Below are 21,149 nucleotides of genomic sequence, written 5' to 3' on the forward strand. Positions count from 1 at the left end.
GTTACCAGTAGCAGTGGTGATAGTAATGGGGGTAGTGTTACCAGTAGCAGTGGTGATAGTAATGGGGGTAGTGTTACCAGTAGCAGTGGTGATAGTAGTGGGGGTAGTGTTACCAGTAGCAGTGGTGATAGTAGTGGGGGTAGTGTTACCAGTAGCAGTGGTGATAGTAGTGGGGGTAGTGTTACCATAGATAATGGGGGTAGTGTTACCAGTAGCAGTGGTGATAGTAGTGGGGGTAGTGTTACCAGTAGCAGTGGTGATAGTAGTGGGGGTAGTGTTACCAGTAGCAGTGGTGATAGTAATGGGGGTAGTGTTACCAGTAGCAGTGGTGATAGTAGTGGGGGTAGTGTTACCAGTAGCAGTGGTGATAGTAGTGGGGGTAGTGTTACCAGTAGCAGTGGTGATAGTAGTGGGGGTAGTGTTACCAGTAGCAGTGGTGATAGTAGTGGGGGTAGTGTTACCAGTAGCAGTGGTGATAGTAATGGGGGTAGTGTTACCAGTAGCAGTGGTGATAGTAGTGGGGGTAGTGTTACCAGTAGCAGTGGTGATAGTACTGGGGGTAGTGTTACCAGTAGCAGTGGTGATAGTAGTGGGGGTAGTGTTACCAGTAGCAGTGGTGATAGTAGTGGGGGTAGTGTTACCAGTAGCAGTGGTGATAGTAATGGGGGTAGTGTTACCAGTAGCAGTGGTGATAGTAGTGGGGGTAGTGTTACCAGTAGCAGTGGTGATAGTAATGGGGGTAGTGTTACCAGTAGCAGTGGTGATAGTAGTGGGGGTAGTGTTACCAGTAGCAGTGGTGATAGTAATGAGGGTAGTGTTACCAGTAGCAGTGGTGATAGTAGTGGGGGTAGTGTTACCAGTAGCAGTGGTGATAGTAGTGGGGGTAGTGTTACCAGTAGCAGTGGTGATAGTAATGGGGGTAGTGTTACCAGTAGCAGTGGTGACAGTAGAGACGTCTACCAACAGCATTAAAGAAGAAGGAAGTAAGTACCACACTCCTCGTACATGATACCAAGACTCCAGTCACCAGAGTAACACACACATAATTTGCATACCATTAATAGCAATGGTTGCCTTGTTACGTCAACCTTCCTACACAACACTCTGAAATATTCATGTTTTTGTTATCTATTTTTTATCTGTTGTCATTTCTTCTTCTTCTTCTTCTTCTTCTTCTTCTTCTTCTTCTTCTTCTTCTTCTTCTTCTTCTTCTTCTTCTTCTTCTTCTTCTTCTTCTTCCGAGGTCACAGCACATTTCTTCTTTTTCACTTTCCTTCCAAGTCCTCTCTCTCCTTCCCCTCCCCCTTCCTCCTTCCCCTCCCGCTTCCTCCTTCCTCTCCCTCCTTCCTCCTTCCCCTCTCCCGCTTCCTCCTTCCCCTCCCGCTTCCTCCTTCCCCTCCCGCTTCCTCCTTCCGCTCCCGCTTCCTCCTTCCCTCCCCTTCCTTCCCCTCCCGCTTCCTCCTTCCTCCCGCTTCCTCCTTCCCCTCCCGCTTCCTCCTTCCCTCTCCCGCTTCCTCCTTCCCCTCCCGCTTCCTCCTTCCTCCCCTCCCGCTTCCTCCTTCCCCTCCCGCTTCCTCCTTCCTCTCCCGCTTCCCCTCCCCTTCCTTCCTCTCCCGCTTCCTCCTTCCCCTCCCGCTTCCTCATTCCCTTCCCGCTTCCTCCTTCCCCTCCCGCTTCCTCCTTCCCTTCCCGCTTCCTCCTTCCCCTCCCGCTTCCTCCTTCCCCTCCCGCTTCCTCCTTCCCCTCCCGCTTCCTCCTTCCCCTCCCGCTTCCTCCTTCCCCTCCCGCTTCCTCCTTCCCCTCCCGCTTCCTCCTTCCCCTCCCGCTTCCTCCTTCCCCTCCCGCTTCCTCCTTCCCCTCCCGCTTCTTCTCTCTCTCTCCACCTTCATCCATTATTGTACCTCCTTTGTAGGCTTTTTTCTTCCTTCTACCCCTCGTTTTACCTCTTTTTCCTCTCCTTCACTACTATCCCTCCTCTTCCTCCACCTCCTCCACTACTATCCCTCCTCTTCCTCCACCTCCTCCACTGCTATCCCTCCTCTTCCTCCACCTCCTCCACTACTATCCCTCCTCTTCCTCCACATCCTCCACTACTATACTATCCCTCCTCTTCCTCCACTTCCTCCACTACTATCCCTCCTCTTCCTCCACCTCCTCCACTACTATCCCTCCTCTTCCTCCACCTCCTCCACTACTATCCCTCCTCTTCCTCCACCTCCTCCACTACTATCCCTCCTCTTCCTCCACATCCTCCACTACTATCCCTCCTCTTCCTCCACCTCCTCCACTACTATCCCTCCTCTTCCTCCACATCCTCCACTACTATCCCTCCTCTTCCTCCACCTCCTCCACTACTATCCTCCAGAAAGAAGACATTTCTATACAGATTTCTTAATGGTTATGCAAATATGCTAATGAGATTCAGGTTGTTCCTTCATTTACCTTGTAATTTATTCTCCTGTCTGCGTCCGTCCTCTCTCTCTCTCTCTCTCTCTCTCTCTCTCTCTCTCTCTCTCTCTCTCTCTCTCTCTCTCTCTCTCTCTCTCTCTCTCTCTCTCTCTCTCTCTCTCTCTCTCTCTCTCTCTCTCCTCATGTTCAACATGGTCCAATATACTATATCATAGATCATAAATCTCTAACAACCACCACCAGCCTCCAAGAACCACCAACAGCCTCCAACAACCACCAACAGCCTCCAACAACCACCAACAGCCTCCACCACCCACCATCAGCCTCCAACAACCACCACTAGCCTCCAACAACCACCGCCAGCCTCCAACACCCACCATCAGCCTCCAACAACCACCGCCAGCCTCCAACACCCACTATCAGCCTCCGATAACCACCACCAGCCTCCAACATCCACCACTAGCCTCGAGCAACCACCACCAGCCTTCAACACCCACCACCAGCCTCCGGCAACCACCACCAGCCTTCAACACCCACCACCAGCCTCCAACACTCCTCATCAGCCTCCAACACTCATCACCAGCCTCCAACACCCACCACCAGCCTCCCACACCCACCATCAGCCTCTATTAACCACCACCAGCCTCTATCAACCACCACCAGCCTTCAACAACCGCCACCAGCCTCCAACACCCACCATCAGCCTCCAACGGCCACCACCAGCCTCCAACACCCACCACCAGCCTCCATCAACCACCATCAGCTTTCAACAACCACCACTAGCCTCCAACACCCAGTACCAGCCTCCATCAACCACCAACAGCCTTCTTCAACCACCACCAACCTCCAACACCCACCATCAACCTCCAACACTCACCACCAACAGCCTCCTACACTCACCCCCAGCCTCCTACACTCACCACCATCCTCCTACACTCACCCCCAGCCTCCTACACTCACCACCATCCTCCTACACTCACCACCATCCTCCTACACTCACCACCATCCTCCTACACTCACCCCCAGCCTCCTACACTCACCACCATCCTCCTACACTCACCACCATCCTCCTACACTCACCCCCAGCCTCCTACACTCACCACCATCCTCCTACACTCACCACCATCCTCCTACACTCACCACCATCCTCCTACACTCACCACCATCCTCCTACACTCACCACCAACAGCCTCCTACACTCACCCCCAGCCTCCTACACTCACCACCATCCTCCTACACTCACCCCCAGCCTCCTACACTCACCACCATCCTCCTACACTCACCACCATCCTCCTACACTCACCACCAGCCTCCAACACTCACCACCATCCTCCTACACTCACCACCATCCTCCTACACTCACCACCATCCTCCTACACTCACCCCCAGCCTCCTACACTCACCACCATCCTCCTACACTCACCACCATCCTCCTACACTCACCACCATCCTCCTACACTCACCACCATCCTCCTACACTCACCACCATCCTCCTACACTCACCACCAGCCTCCTACACTCACCCCCAGCCTCCTACACTCACCCCCAGCCTCCTACACTCACCACCAGCCTCCTACACTCACCACCATCCTCCTACACTCACCACCAGCCTCCTACACTCACCACCATCCTCCTACACTCACCCCCAGCCTCCTACACTCACCACCATCCTCCTACACTAACCACCATCCTCCTACACTCACCACCATCCTCCTACACTCACCACCATCCTCCTACACTCACCACCATCCTCATACACTCACCACCATCCTCCTACACTCACCACCAGCCTCCTACACTCACCCCCAGCCTCCTACACTCACCCCCATCCTCCTACACTCACCACCAGCCTCCTACACTCACCACCATCCTCCTACACTCACCCCCAGCCTCCTACACTCACCACCATCCTCCTACACTCACCCCCAGCCTCCTACACTCACCACCATCCTCCTACACTCACCACCATCCTCCTACACTCACCACCATCCTCCTACACTCACCATCCTCCTACATCCTCCTACACTCACCACCATCCTCCTACACTCACCACACTACACTCACCCCCAGCCTCCTACACTCACCACCATCCTCCTACACTCACCACCATCCTCCTACACTCACCACCATCCTCCTTCACTCACCACATCCTCCTACACTCACCACCCAGCCTCCTACCTCACCCCCAGCCTCTACACTCACCATCCTCCTACATCCTCCTACACTCACCACCATCCTCCTACACTCACCACCATCCTCCTACACTCACCACCAGCCTCCTACACTCACCACCATCCTCCTACACTCACCACCAGCCTCCTACACTCACCACCAACCTCCTACACTCACCCCCAGCCTCCTAAACTCACCACCATCCTCCTACACTCACCCCCAGCCTCCTACACTCACCACCAGCCTCCTACACTCACCCCCAGCCTCCTACACTCACCCCCAGCCTCCTACACTCACCACCATCCTCCTACACTCACCACCATCCTCCTACACTCACCACCATCCTCCTACACTCACCACCATCCTCCTACACTCACCACCATCCTCCTACACTCACCACCATCCTCCTACACTCACCCCCAGCCTCCTACACTCACCCCCAGCCTCCTACACTCACCACCAGCCTCCTACACTCACCCCCATCCTCCTACACTCACCCCAGCCTCCTACACTCACCACCATCCTCCTACACTCACCCCATCCTCCTACCATCCTCCTCACTCACCCCCAGCCTCCAACACTCACCACCAGCCTCCTACACTCACCCCCAGCCTCCTACACTCACCACCAGCCTCCTACACTCACCACCATCCTCATACACTCACCACCATCCTCCTACACTCACCACCAGCCTCCTCCTACCCCCAGCCTCCTACACTCACCCCCAGCCTCCTACACTCACCACCAGCCTCCTACACTCACCACCAGCCTCCTACACTCACCCCCAGCCTCCTACACTCACCACCATCCTCCTCACCCCCACTAAACTCACCACCATCCTCCTACACTCACCCCCATCCTCCAACACTCACCACCAGCCTCCTACACTCACCCCCAGCCTCCTACACTCACCCCCAGCCTCCAACCTCACCACCAGCCTCCTCACCACCCCCAGCCTCCTACACTCACCAGCCTCCTATCACCACCAGCCTCCTACACTCACCCCCAGCCTCCCATCACCCCCAGCCTCCAACACTCACCACCAGCCTCCTACACTCACCCCCAGCCTCCTACACTCACCCCCAGCCTCCAACACTCACCACCATCCTCCTACACTAATCCCACACTACACCATCTACAGCATCCTTTAGCACTGATCCTCAACTCCTCATCTCCAGTATCCTCCAACACTGATCCTCAACACATCATCTCCAGTATTCTCCAACACTGATCCTCAACACATCTCCAACACAGGAAACACTTCTGGCAAACAATTTCCAATTTTACGCTCCATCCGATTAATAAAACGGAGTTTTTTCCCTCTGCGAGGCAGGACAAGCGTGCATGATTGATTGTTAAAGTCGCAGATTGATCGAGTGAGGGAGAGAAGGTGAGGGAGGAAAGGTGAGGGAGGGAAGGAATGAGGGAGTGTGAGAGAAGGTGAGGGAGGGAAAGCGAGGGAGTCTAAGGGAGAGAAGGTGAGGGAGTCAAAGGGAGATAAGGTGAGGGAGTCTAAGGGAGAGAAGGTGAGGGAGGGAAGGAAGGAATAATGGAGGGAATATGAGGGGTAAGAGGAAATGAATGGAGGAATTTGAAAGAAAGACCTAATGAGTGAGAGAAGAAATGATGGAGTGAACGTAAGGGAGGGAATGTAAGGGAGGAATGTAAGGGAGGGGAATGTAAGGGACGGAATGTAAGAGAGGGAATGTAAGGGAGGGAATGTAAGGGAGGGAATGTAAGGGAGGGAATGTAAGGGAGGAAATGTAAAGAAGGAAATTTAAGGGAGGTAATGTAATGGAAGGAATGTAAGGGAGGGAATATAAGGGAGGAATGTAAGGGAGGGGAATGTAAGGGAGGGAATGTAAGAGAGGGAATGTAAGGGAGGGAATGTAAGAGAGGGAATGTAAGGGAGGGAATGTAAGGGAGGGAATGTAAGGGAGGGAATGTAAGGGAGGAAATGTAAAGAAGGAAATTTAAGGGAGGTAATGTAATGGAAAGAATGTAAGGGAGGGAATGTAAGGGAGGGAATGTGAGGAATATGAAGAGAGAAATACAACAAATGTGGAAGATGGAGAAACTTAGGGAGCTAAGAAATAAGGAAGAAGTGGAGGATGGGAATTGGGGATAGGTGAAGGAAGGGAGGAAATGAGGGAGAGATAGATGGAGAGAGGGAAGGAATGGGTGAGGGATGGAGGGACTTAGATGAATGTGGGTGATAACTTGGTCTCAAGTGTGAGTCAGACCAGTGATAACTTGGTCTCAGGTGTGAGTCAGACTAGTTATGACTTGATCTCAGGTGTGAGTCAGACTAGTTATGACTTGGTCTCAGGTGTGAGTCAGACCAGTGATGACTTGGTCTCAGGTGTGAGTCAGACCAGAGATGACTTGGTCTCAGGTGTGAGTCAGACCAGTTATGACTGGCCTCAGGTGTGAGTCAGACCAGTGATGACTTGGTCTCAGGTGTGAGTCAGACCAGTTATGACTGGCCTCAGGTGTGAGTCAGACCAGTGATGACTTGGTCTCAGGTGTGAGTCAGACCAGAGATGACTTGGTCTCAGGTGTGAGTCAGACCAGTTATGACTGGCCTCAGGTGTGAGTCAGACCAGTGATGACTTGGTCTCAGGTGTGAGTCAGACCAGTTATGACTGGCCTCAGGTGTGAGTCAGACCAGTGATGACTTGGTCTCAGGTGTGAGTCAGACCAGAGATGACTTGGTCTCAGGTGTGAGTCAGACCAGTTATGACTGGCCTCAGGTGTGAGTCAGACCAGTGATGACTTGGTCTCAGGTGTGAGTCAGACCAGTTATGACTGGCCTCAGGTGTGAGTCAGACCAGTGATGACTTGGTCTCAGGTGTGAGTCAGACCAGAGATGACTTGGTCTCAGGTGTGAGTCAGACCAATTATGACTGGCCTCAGGTGTGAGTCAGACCAGTGATGATTGGTCTTAGGTGTGAGTCAGACCAGTGATGACTTGGTCTCAGGTGTGAGTCAGACCAGAGATGACTTGGTCTCAGGTGTGAGTCAGACCAATTATGACTGGCCTCAGGTGTGAGTCAGACCAGTGATGATTGGTCTTAGGTGTGAGTCAGATCAGTTATGACTGGACTCAGGTGTGAATCAGACCAGTGATGACTTGGTCTCAGGTGTGAATCAGGCCAGTGATAACTTGGTCTCAGGTGTGAGTCAGACCAGTGATAACTTGGTCTCAGGTGTGAGTCAGACCTATTGACTCACTAACCTGTTCCGCTCTTAACTTATTCACTCATCCATCTATTCACTCACACAGTTACTGATTTGCCTATTACCCGATTCAACTGTTTACTCGATTTTTCATCCATTCACTCACCCATTCACTTATTCACCCATTCACTTATTCATCTAATCACCTAAAGTCCTAAACATTCATCAAGCTAATCATCAATTCATTTATTCAGCCAATCAGCCAATCAGCCAGTCAGGCAATCTACCGTTCATTTATGCTGTTGCACATCATGTGTGTCCGACAGTGTATGTGGGTGTGTCCTGCATTTGTCCAGCATGTATCCAAAGTGTGTCCAACATAAGTCAAGCATGTTCCAGCATGTGCCTGGCATGTGTCCGGCATGTGTCCGGCATGTGCCTGGCATGTGTCCGGCATGTGTCCGGCATGTGTCAAGCATGTGTCCGGCATGTGTCCGGCATGTGTCAAGTATGTGTCCGGCATGTGTCAAGCATGTGTCCGGCATGTGTCCGGCATGTGTCCGGCATGTGTCAAGCATGTGTCCGGCATGTGTCCGGCATGTGTCAAGTATGTGTCCGGCATGTGTCAAGCATGTGTCCGGCATGTGTCCGTCATGTGTCAAGCATGTGTCCGGCATGTGTCCGGCATGTGTCAAGTATGTGTCCGGCATGTGTCAAGCATGTGTCCGGCATGTGTCCGCCATGTGTCAAGCATGTGTCCGGCATGTGTCCGGCATGTGTCAAGCATGTGTCCGGCATGTGTCCGTCATGTGTCAAGCATGTGTCCGGCATGTGTCCGGCATGTGTCAAGCATGTGTCCGGCATGTGTCCGGCATGTGTCAAGCATGTGTCCGGCATGTGTCAAGCATGTGTCTGGCATCTGTCCAGCATGTGTCCAGCATGTGTCCAGCATGTGTCAAGCATGTGTCTGACATGTGTCCAGCATGTGTCCAGCATGTGTCAGGCATGTTTTCATCATGTGTCCAGCATGTGTCCAGTACGTGTCCGGCATGTGTCCGGCATGTTTTCATCACGTGTCCAGCATGTGTCCAGTACGTGTCCGACATGTGTCCAGCATGTGTCAAGCATGTGTCTGACATGTGTCCAGCATGTGTCCGGCATGTTTTCATCATGTGTCCAGCATGTGTCCAGTACGTGTCCGACATGTGTCCGGCATGTGTCCAGGGAACTATTTATGTACCAGTCTCCCATTATTGCTTTCATTACTCTTTCCCCTCCAGGCCTCTAGTCTCTCTCTCTCTCTCTCTCTCTCTCTCTCTCTCTCTCTCTCTCTCTCTCTCTCTCTCTATCATTTTTCCTTCCCCCTTTCCATTACTTTAATTCTCCTTTTATCTCTCCCTCCTGTCATTTTTTCTTCCACTCGTACCTCTACCACCTTCCCACCTTCATACCCTGCCACACTCCCTCCAACCCTCACTCCCTCCCTCCCTCCCCCATTTCCCACCCTCCGTCCATCCAACTTTTTCCTCCTTTTTTATCATAACCTCCCTCCACTATCCCTCTATACTCCTTCTCATCCACCCTGCATCAACCTATATCCCCCCATCCTCCATCCATTTACCTTTCCATTCACCCTCCATCAAACCCTCCCCTTCTTTCCATCACACCCTCCTCCTCCTTCCTTCATCACACACTCTCCCCCTTCCAGCATCCGGACAAGAGAGAGACAGGGACAGGATCCGGATAAGCAAGAGATTCCTGCCTGCCCAGTCTCCGGTTCGGATACGAGGCCAGTGTCTGGTCTCTCGCTCCTGCACAGTAATATCCGGACTTAGTATCGAGCCTTCAGTTATGTCCGCTTCTGACCTCCTGTTTCCTCACTTGGGCTTCCAGAGGTCGTTAAACGAGAGGACTAATACGGTAAATGGAGGGTGTTAATGCTTCTTAAGATGTTAAACGAAGGAGGTAAATCCTTCTTAATACGTTAAACAAAGGCAGTAAATTCCTTTTAAGACGTTAAGCAAAGAAAGTAAATCTTTCTTAAGACGTTAAACAAAAGAGATACATGCCTCTTAAGACGTTAAACAAAGTAAATCCTTCTTAAGACGTAAAACGAATTGGGTAAATCCTTCTTAAGATGTAAAGCAAATGGGGTAAATCCTTCTTAAGATGTTAAAGGAAGGAGGTAAGTCCTTTAAGGCTGGTAATTTAGGTTACAAGCGAGGGGAAGCGCCTGGTTGTTCAGCGAGGGTGTTGATATAGCAATTAAGCGAGGGAGGCATAATACGCTCGATAACTGAGAGGATGTGATGATAGCCGAGTACAAGAGAGAGAGAGAGAGAGAGAGAGAGAGACAGAGAGAGAGAGAGAGAGAGGATAATACAGTTGTTAAATGATGGAGCTAATACGGTCGAGGGGTTAATAAATACGGTCGTTGAGCCAATAGATACGGTCGTTTCGGTTGCTGTGCAAAGTCATACAATCGCTAAGCGAGGTAATACAGTCGCTAAGCGAGGTAATACCACTAATGGGAAAAGTAATACGGTTAACAAACAAATTAATAATAAGGTTAGTAATCAAAGTAAAAAAGATTATTAATCAAATTAATAAGGTTATTAATCAAAGTAATGAAGTTATTTACCAAAGTAATAAAATTATTAATTAAAGTAAAAATGCTATTATCAGAGGTTATTAATCAAATAATCAGTTTATTAAACACAGTAATAAGGTTATTAATCAAAGTAATAAGAGCATTAAAGACAGTAATACAGTCATTAAGCAAGGTTATTAAGGAAGCCGATACTGTTATTTTTGCCACGTATCACAGTTATTATGCGAAGTAATAATCACATTAAGCGGAGTAATATGGTCGATCAGTCGAGTAACAGAGGTGTTAAGCGAAGTAATTCGGTTAAGTAAATTAATATAATTACTAAGTGCAATAATACGGTTATTAAGCGAAGTAATGAAGTTTTTATTAAGCGAAGTAATCCACTGGTCAAGGGAATATGGTTATTAAGCAAAGTAATGTGATTACATACAATTAAGGAACAAGATGCGGTAATTAAGAAAGGTATCTGGAGATGAAGAAGGAGGAGAGAGAGAGCCAGAAGAACATCCTCGAGACTCACCTTTGAGGAACTCTTCAAATATTACTAGAGTTTATCTTGATATATGTCTTGATATATCCCTCACTTAATGACCACACTGAGCATAACACGTAAATATCCCTATGCAGAAATGAATCAAATTATACATACATATACATATACTATATATATATATATATATATATATATATATATATATATATATATATATATATATATATATATATATTATTATTATTATTATTATTATGATTATAGGGAGGTACCACCTCTATAGCTGGACTGGGGACCCTCATCCTCAGAGAAGACAATAAACGTACCTCAGGGAAAACTCAAGGGTCTCCCCGGACCTGTTTGAATATTTTCTTCTCCTACCACCCCCTATATTTTATATTCTATGTGAACATTTATTAATAAACAGAATACATTTGCAGAAAAACACAAACATGAATACAATGGCACAATGTATTAATGATCATGAATTTCCTCCAGCACCTCCGAAGCCGGATGCGAGCCAAGTATACAGCAAGCATTTCCCCTCTGGATGGCCATGCTGAGGCGCTGGAACATGAAAGTGGCTGCCCTTGGGCCCCTGGTGGTGTCGATGAGTCTGGAACCCAATTCTTTAAGGAAACGTATGGCATTTTTTTCCCCATGATCCCAAGGTCTCTGATCCCACTGGAACAAATTGATACTGTTGGCTTATGTCCCTGTACTTGCTGATCTTGTACTCCTCCTGTGGTCAGCAGCTCCTCCCTGTCGCCCAACACTGTGATGGATGTAGGTGTCAGCAGTATAGTCCCTTGCTAAGAGCTTGCCATTCTTCCAGGGATAGATGGTGATCCCGTCGGGCCGGTTCGCTGGGTTGTGGGTATTGTTGGCTGCTAGTGATCGGGGCTCCCTCTCGGCTGGGCATCCAGCTGTAGCAAGGGTTCTCTTTATGATGTCGTTGGCCTCATTGTGTCTTGCATGCCAGCCCTTGGTTTTGGAACAGTTAAGACCATGTAGACCGCATTGGTCTGCTTGCGCTTCGCCGCAAATATACATATATTCTGTATGAATTGAGGCAGCAAGGCGCAGAGCCACTACAATACGGAGGGTCTTAGGGTCGAGTCGCGTTCCCATTGCCGATATGGGAGCTGTTTGGAGGAAGTCCCCGGAGTGATGTGTGCTCACAGCCTGGAGACGGGCAGTCTCCCTAAATGATGTTGCAGCCCTGAGCATGTTGGCAAGCACCATTTCAGCAATCGGGCCATCCCAGCTTGACTGTTTGTGAGCCAGTGCTGCACTAGGGTTTGGTGCTGGAGCAGCAAGAGTCTCCCATTCATTGATGGCACTGGCATAGCTAGAGTCCTGTATTCCTGCTGAGTCACTTAGGTTATCAGGAAGAATTTGTCTTATCAACTCGTTTGATGCTGTGGAAGAGGATAGGAAAGCTGGTAGAGCAATCTGGGAGGATCTGCATACTTCTAGCCCTCCAAGCCTGACCGGAAGTGAGGCTTGCAACCACTGTCCATCTTCAAGGAAAAGATTCAATACACTCTCTTGCATGGTCTTTAGGAGAGAGTCATATTCCTTGAGTTTTGGACTGCTGAAGGCTGGGGAGCATCTCAGAAAGTAGGTAAGTTTTGGGATTGACAGGCACCTGGTGAGTAGGTAGAAGGCATCGTGTGTGTCAATGTCTTTCATCCTGCCTTCCATCGTCCGGAGGTCTGAGACTTTTTTTTCTAGAATCAGATCGATGGCACTGGATCCAAGAGGAGCACCAAGGAGAGTGCTATTGGCTGGATCAATGGCTCGTGCTCCTGGTAAAACGGCGCTTATATTCTGGATCATCTGTTGATTGGTAGAAACTATTTCACATTTGGTGGGGTTTAAAGAAAGGCCCAGGCTTTCTCCCATGTCTTTAATTTTACTGATGTCCTCTAGGAGAGATTCTGTTGTGCCAGCTAGGGTACCGTCGTCCAGGAACCAGATATTGAGCTCACTGGAGAGTGCTTCTGTGACTTCCTTGATGACCAAACAAAATAGAAAGGGGGCGAGAGGGTCCCCCTGATGCACGCCCTCACATGAGTCAATTTCATAGTCCCCAAACAATAGTTTGGAAGTCACACTATAACACGATTCTATGAAGGGATAAAGGGAAGGGAAGTTTCTATAAACTGCTTGGAGAGCAGCATCCCTTCTGACTGAGTTGAAAGCGTTGGCAAAGTCCAATTTGATCAAGGCTTTTTCATCGGACATGTTTTTGATATATACTTGTGCTGCGTGGGCAGCTGCTTCACAGCCCTGTTGAACACCGAAACCGAGCTGAGTTGGTTTCAGCATTGCAGCAGCCTCTTGACTCACCTTTCTTACTGCAGCCTTGGCGACTAGGCGCCGAAGGGTGTTACCCATTGAAATGGGCCTGATTCCGCTATCCTTTTTCCGGAGGGCACGCAATGAGGCACCAAAGAAAAGGGGTCTGATGGCCTCTGGGACACTGCCAGCCAGGCACAGGTTGGAAAATTTGGTGAGTTCAGACAGCAGCCTCTCTGAAACCTCACCAAGTGCTGGATTGAGTATTTGTTTTAAGTGTTGAGGCCTTAAACCGGTGAAACCTCCTGCTGAACCCTGTGGAAATGACATAGCAGCTTTATACACATCAGTATCCTGTAAGGTTAGATGATCTTCACCTGCTGCAATGTCAGGGAGGTCAGTGTTGGTACTGGGAGCCCTGGATGGATGTTTGTCCTTCAGAGCTTGCGCCTTTCTGACGTCCTTGGTAGCGATGGTATCCTCACTGGTTATAAGCCTCAGTGCTCCAATATATTACCCTCTTCTATTTTTTTGCTAATTTGGGCTCTGATTTTTGAGGCGTCGGGTGTCCTGTTGTTGGCATATATATATATATATATATATATATATATATATATATATATATATATATATATATATATATATATATATATATATATATATATTTATATATATATATATATATATATATATATATATATATATATATATATATATATATATATCAATAACAACACTGCAACTAGCCGGGGGATCGAACCCGTGTTGTTTTAGCCCACCTCACGATGAGCGATAATTCCACGACGCTCTAAACCACTGGACCATACAATCCTACAAGAATCACGCACTCGGCAGAGCTTTGTGTTATACTGTGATCCGAGGACATACGATGGTGTGGGTGCCTCAGATCTAATTTTATTTTACTCCCCGTTTGGTGTACTAGCCTCCACAAGAAGTATATATCGTATTTTAACCACGAACGAGTGGGATTCAATCAATAACAACACGGCGACTAACCGGGGTATCGAACCTGTGTTGTTATGTCCCGCCTCATGGTGAGCAAAAATTCCACGACGCTCTAGCCCACGTGATTCTTGTAAGACTGTATGGTCCAGTTGGTTAGAGAGTCGTGGATATGCACACACACACACACACACACACACACACACATATAAATATATATATATATATATATATATATATATATATATATATATATATATATATATATATATATATATATATATAAACGTATATATATATATATATATATATATATATATATATATATATATATATATATATATATATATATATATATATATATATATATATATATATATATATTTATATATATATATATATATATATATATATATATATATATATATATATATAAACGTATATATATATATATATATATATATATATATATATATATATATTTATATATATATATATATATATATATATATATATATATATATATCGTGCCGAATAGGTAAAATTGGTTAATGATGAAGTACTTATATATATACATATATATATATATATATATATATATATATATATATATATATATATATATATATATATATATATACATATATATATATATATATATATATATATATATACATATATATATATATATATATATATATATATATATATATATATATATATATATATATATATATATATATATATATATATATATATATAGTAGGAGTGAGGAAGAGCCAGTTGTGAGTGTGGGGGAAGTTCGTGAGGCAGTAGGTAAAATGAAAGGGGGTAAGGCAGCCGGGATTGATGGGATAAAGATAGAAATGTTAAAAGCAGGTGGGGATATAGTTTTGGAGTGGTTGGTGCAATTATTTAATAAATGTATGGAAGAGGGTAAGGTACCTAGGGATTGGCAGAAAGCATGCATAGTTCCTTTGTATAAAGGCAAAGGGGATAAAAGAGAGTGCAAAAATTATAGGGGGATAAGTCTGTTGAGTATACCTGGTAAAGTGTATGGTAGAGTTATAATTGAAAGAATTAAGAGTAAGACGGAGAATAGGATAGCAGATGAACAAGGAGGCTTTAGGAAAGGTAGGGGGTGTGTGGACCAGGTGTTTACAGTGAAACATATAAGTGAACAGTATTTAGATAAGGCTAAAGAGGTCTTTGTGGCATTTATGGATTTGGAAAAGGCGTATGACAGGGTGGATAGGGGGGCAATGTGGCAGATGTTGCAAGTGTATGGTGTAGGAGGTAGGTTACTGAAAGCAGTGAAGAGTTTTTACGAGGATAGTGAGGCTCAAGTTAGAGTATGTAGGCAAGAGGGAAATTTTTTCCCAGTAAAAGTAGGCCTTAGACAAGGATGTGTGATGTCACCGTGGTTGTTTAATATATTTATAGATGGGGTTGTAAGAGAAGTTAATGCGAGGGTCTTGGCAAGAGGCGTGGAGTTAAAAGATAAAGAATCACACACAAAGTGGGAGTTGTCACAGCTGCTCTTTGCTGATGACACTGTGCTCTTGGGAGATTCTGAAGAGAAGTTGCAGAGATTGGTGGATGAATTTGGTAGGGTGTGCAAAAGAAGAAAATTAAAGGTGAATACAGGAAAGAGTAAGGTTATGAGGATAACAAAAAGATTAGGTGATGAAAGATTGGATATCAGATTGGAGGGAGAGAGTATGGAGGAGGTGGACGTATTCAGATATTTGGGAGTGGACGTGTCAGCGGATGGGTCTATGAAAGATGAGGTGAATCATAGAATTGATGAGGGAAAAAGAGTGAGTGGTGCACTTAGGAGTCTGTGGAGACAAAGAACTTTGTCCTTGGAGGCAAAGAGGGGAATGTATGAGAGTATAGTTTTTACCAACGCTCTTATATGGGTGTGAAGCGTGGGTGATGAATGTTGCAGCGAGGAGAAGGCTGGAGGCAGTGGAGATGTCATGTCTGAGGGCAATGTGTGGTGTGAATATAATGCAGAGAATTCGTAGTTTGGAAGTTAGGAGGAGGTGCGGGATTACCAAAACTGTTGTCCAGAGGGTTGAGGAAGGGTTGTTGAGGTGGTTCGGACATGTAGAGAGAATGGAGCGAAACAGAATGACTTCAAGAGTGTATCAGTCTGTAGTGGAAGGAAGGCGGGGTAGGGGTCGGCCTAGGAAGGGTTGGAGGGAGGGGGTAAAGGAGGTTTTGTGTGCGAGGGGCTTGGACTTCCAGCAGGCATGCGTGAGCGTGTTTGATAGGAGTGAATGGAGACAAATGGTTTTTAATACTTGACGTGCTGTTGGAGTGTGAGCAAAGTAACATTTATGAAGGGATTCAGGGAAACCGGCAGGCCGGACTTGAGTCCTGGAGATGGGAAGTACAGTGCCTGCACTCTGAAGGAGGGGTGTTAATGTTGCAGTTTAAAAACTGTAGTGTAAAGCACCCTTCTGGCAAGACAGTGATGGAGTGAATGATGGTGAAAGTTTTTCTTTTTCGGGCCACCCTGCCTTGGTGGGAATCGGCCAGTGTGATAATAAATATATATATATATATATATATATATATATATATATATATATATATATATGATAATATAATATAAAATAAATATATATATATATATATATATATATATATATATATATATAAACTCTTTGCTCGTGGCTATATTCACATTCTTGCCAGGGTTACAGCCCTTGAGAGCCGCATTCTAATTCTCAGCGGTTGTCAGACAACGCTTCTCTTAATCTTGCCGTTCCTGGCTTTCTGAAAACTCTGTTGCTCTACTCCAAGGTAAAAGTAGCTAATCAGATAGGAACGGGTATGTACATTAGGGTTATAGACCGACAAGGTTCTCCTGAGACAGCAGGTCTGCTGGCAGCCCAGCTCACAGCGTTTTACATCAGGAGAAGCTAACATCTACGTAATAATAAATAATGCAGTAACAACTGAGGTGATAATAACTGACACAATAATAACTGACACTTAATAGCTGACACAATAATAACTGACACTTAATAACTGACACAATAATAACTGAAGCAATAATAATTGAGGCAATAATAACTGAGACAATAATAACTGACACAATTATAACTGAGGCAATAATAAATGAGATAATATTAGCTGGGGCAAAAAAAAAAAAACAACTGGAGCAATAATAACTGAATCAATAATTACTGAGGCAATAATAACTGGGGCAATATGGGCAATACTTGAAAACAACTGGATTCTGTCTATAAATGAAGCTGTATGGTCGTTAACGTAACTAATGCGGCAGTTAGGGAAAAGTAATTTGATTGTTAAAGTAATAGAATCATTGGTAGTAAAGCAGTCGTTCAGTAGAGTAATATAATCACTAGGCAAAGCAATTTGATTTATTATGTAAATTATTGTGGTCATTAAGCAAAGTAACAGAGTAATGACACGAATGCAAACAAACCGTATCACGGGTGGGGTTTGATCCCGCGGTCCAGCGGCTAACGCGACGGTCTGGAGTTTTGAGACTCTCTGACCGCGGGATCAAACCCCACCCGTGGTATGGTTTTTTTAAACAGAGTAATTAAGCAAAGTAAGGAAGACCTTAAGCTGGGGAAGACTGTACCTATGCTAGGTTATATTTTAAGTAAAGTAATACTATCGTTAAGCGAAGTAATACTCTTGTTAAGCTAAGTAATACACTCATCAGTTAAGGTAATACTGTCAATGAGCCAGGTAACGTGGTCGTTAAGTGAGGTAATACCATCGTTAAGCGCAGTAAATGCAGCAGCAGCCCGGTAAGCGAGAGGTTAAGACAGTCGTTAGGCGAGTGGGAGATAATGCCAGGGTGACTGCAGTCATTTAAGAGACTGTGGTAACACGGGCAGTTTAAGAGATTGTGGTAACACGGCCATATATCACGGTCACTGAGCGAGGTGTTAATGAGGGCGTTACGTGAGGAAGGGAGGGTGTGCAGGGAGGGGGGTAACATAACTCATAAAAGGGGTAATAAATACGGTCGTTATACGAGGCGTTAAGCACAGAAAGGGGGTGGGGGAAGGGATGTGGGGTTATACAGTCATTATACGTCGTTATGTGAGGCGTTAATGAGGTCATTAAGCGAGGGAGAGAGGGAAGAGTAATACAGGCACTAACTGGAGGGTAATAGAGTCGTTCAGCGAGGGAGTAATACTGTTGTTAAGCGAAGGGAAAACGGGGTAGTCAAGTCATTATGTGAAGGGCAGTAATATAGCAGTTAAAAGACGGGGAAAGGGGGAAATATTGTTGCTGAGGAAGTAAAATGCCACAGTGATTGGGCAATACAGTCACTGAGTGGACAATGAAGTTACTGAGTGGGCAATACAGCCACTGAGCGAGCAATACAGTCAGTGAGTTGGCAATACAGTCACTGAGTGGGCAATACAGTCACTGAGTGGGCAATACAGTCACTGGGTGGGAATGCAGTCACTGGATTGGCAGTACAGTCACTGGGTGGGCATTACAGGCCCTGAGTGGGCATTACAGTCAGAAAGTGGTCAATATAGTCATTGAGCGGACGATACAAGTATTAATGACTAACAACTGTTAATAGACAAGGTGGACATTGATAGATATATGAGAGGGTCGTTAAACGAGAGGGTCGTTAAATGAGAGGGTCGTTAAAGGAGAGGGTCGTTAAAGAAGAGGGTCGTTAAAAGAGAGAATCGTTAAACAAATAGTGAGGGTTAATATGGTCATTAAACAAAGGGTGAGAGGGTAATACGTTCGTTAAACAAGGGGTGAGGGGGTAATATGGTCGTTAAACGAGGGGTGAGGATGTATTGCAGTAGTTAAGGAGGGGTGAGGGGTAATACGATCATTAAATGAGAGGCGTGAGGGGTGGGGGTGACACAGGTATTAAGACAGGTCTTAGGGAGGTATAAAATAGATGTCAGGGGAACCCAGGTGTTAAGGGGGGTTGGAGGGGTCTACCTGGAGGGCATTCTGGGGATCAACGCCCGAGCGGCCCGGTCCATGACCAGGCCTCCCGGTGCATCACAGCCTGATCAACAAGTTTGTCAATGATGCACGGAGGTCTGGCCAGGAGAAACACATTTGTTAAAACATTTGTTAGGGACGTGACGCAGGTGTTAGGGGGTAACACAGGTGTTAGAGAGGATGGTAGGGTACTCACTCTGAAGTCACCCAGGTTGTCGACGATACAGGAGAGTCTGGCCTCCCTGCCGGCAGCCACAGTAATGTTGTCGATAGCTTCACCAAACTGAGGTTCAGGTTTCTTGCCCAGCCCACTGTGGATCTCGTTGGGCACGGCGGCTGTGATACCAAGGACGACCCACGGACGTCCCACGGAAGAGGCAGGGACGAACGACCCAGGGACGAGCCAGGAACGATGCGGGGAGAGAGAAAATGGGAGAAAGCATTGTTAGTCTGATGGTCAAATGTAAACAGAGAGAGAGAGATACTGTATACATTTACACAAAAATAATCTCACAAAATTATCAAAAAATAATTAATTATCTAATGCTCCCTCACAAAGGGACAAGACCCTTAATCCCTAAGCGGCTGGCTGCCACCTCTTTATCCTCCCACTGCCCATTAAAAGGGTGCATAAGCACTCGCTGTATCAGTAATCCCCCTTCGCTGTAACCTCTGCCTGTATCTGCTGTCTGAAACACCGCCACATGTGTGCCTTGTATGTGTCTTCATGTATCATCTGAGAGAAGGCATGTGCTGCATGTGTTATCTTAATACAGGAGGAATGATACATGGTAGGTATGCTAATGTATCGAGTTAGGATACATTCATATGTTAGCTTATCAATAGGATACATAGGTGCATTAATTTGTCGTTCGAGAGGGGATACATAGAAGGTGTATCACTGTAAAGTTGATAGAGATTACGGAAGTGCATCACTGTACCGCCTGAGAGGAGTTACACGGACACATAAGTGTACGACCACGGAGAGAATACTTGACGGATTCATGAAGAATGACACAAGCGTCCTCGACACATCAGTTAACAGAAAAAATACATAACCACGTGTGTGTGTATCTTTCTCGCATCACGAAGATACAGTTCTCCAGCACATCATCAGTGAGACGAAAACCCAAAAAAATAAACAAGAACACCAGAGTAGCAACACTCACCCCACCTGAAGGGAAGGAAGAAGGGAGGGGAAAAGATGGAGGTCGAGTCACAGCTCCTGGTCCAGGGATGTGTGTGGGTGAGTGTATGTGTTTATTATTATATTTCCCCATCAGTCATTGAGGCCACATTCAAACCTTCCTACTCTTCACCCCCCATCCCTCCCCTCGTTACTTAGTTTCTTTCCTACGTCTTTCGCGTAATTTCTCTGGACCTTTCCCAACCTCCCCACATGTTTATTTTTATATTTTTTTTTGTAACCACGAGCACCAAACCACAACTTTAAAAAAAAAAATTCTATTTTGAACAGACGTGTAAAAATTAATACCCTTTTTTTTGGTTCAGCATGTCACTATACATAAATTTATGCAACAATGCAGCCAAACAACAACACTGTGATGCAACTATTCACTGGGGCTAAAACCATGACAATACACTCAACATACCACACTACAATAATACATCAACAACACAACAGTGTAGTTATACAGTGTATGAATACTGCTCACCACGAATACAAGACGAATGTACTGGATTGTATACAGTGAAAATTAAGCTACAATGAGCCTAATTGACTACAGTAAGCCTAATTGAGCTACAGGGAGCCTAATTGATCTACAGTGAGCCTAATTGATCTACGAGCCTAATTGAACTATAACGAGCCTAATTGACTACAGTAAGCCTAACTGAGCTACAATGAGCCTAATTGAGCTATAATGATCCTAATTGACTACAGTGAGCCTAGTCGAATATAATGAGCCTAACTGGGCTATAATGAACCTACTTCAGCTCCAATAAGCCTAATTGAGCTACAATGAGTTATCTGAGCGATAGTGAGCCTAACTGAGTTATAATGAGCCTAATTTAATTATC

General features: G+C 46.1%; 1 protein-coding gene across 1 annotated transcript in view; it reads right to left on the reverse strand.

The window, feature by feature from the left end:
• Positions 1-18,656: 18,656 nt before the first annotated feature.
• LOC138852703 (protein doublesex-like) overlaps positions 18,657-21,149 on the reverse strand; it is a 398,114-nt gene continuing 395,621 nt past the window's right edge. Inside the window, exons 3-4 of the mRNA XM_070085020.1 lie at positions 19,306-19,445; positions 18,657-18,713 (exon numbers count right to left, since the gene is read on the reverse strand). Of these exons, the coding sequence (XP_069941121.1) occupies positions 18,657-18,713; positions 19,306-19,445 (197 nt within the window). The remainder of the gene's footprint in view (positions 18,714-19,305; positions 19,446-21,149) is intronic.

The sequence above is a fragment of the Cherax quadricarinatus genome, chromosome 14 (assembly GCF_038502225.1).
Source record: "Cherax quadricarinatus isolate ZL_2023a chromosome 14, ASM3850222v1, whole genome shotgun sequence".
NCBI lineage: Eukaryota > Metazoa > Arthropoda > Malacostraca > Decapoda > Parastacidae > Cherax > Cherax quadricarinatus.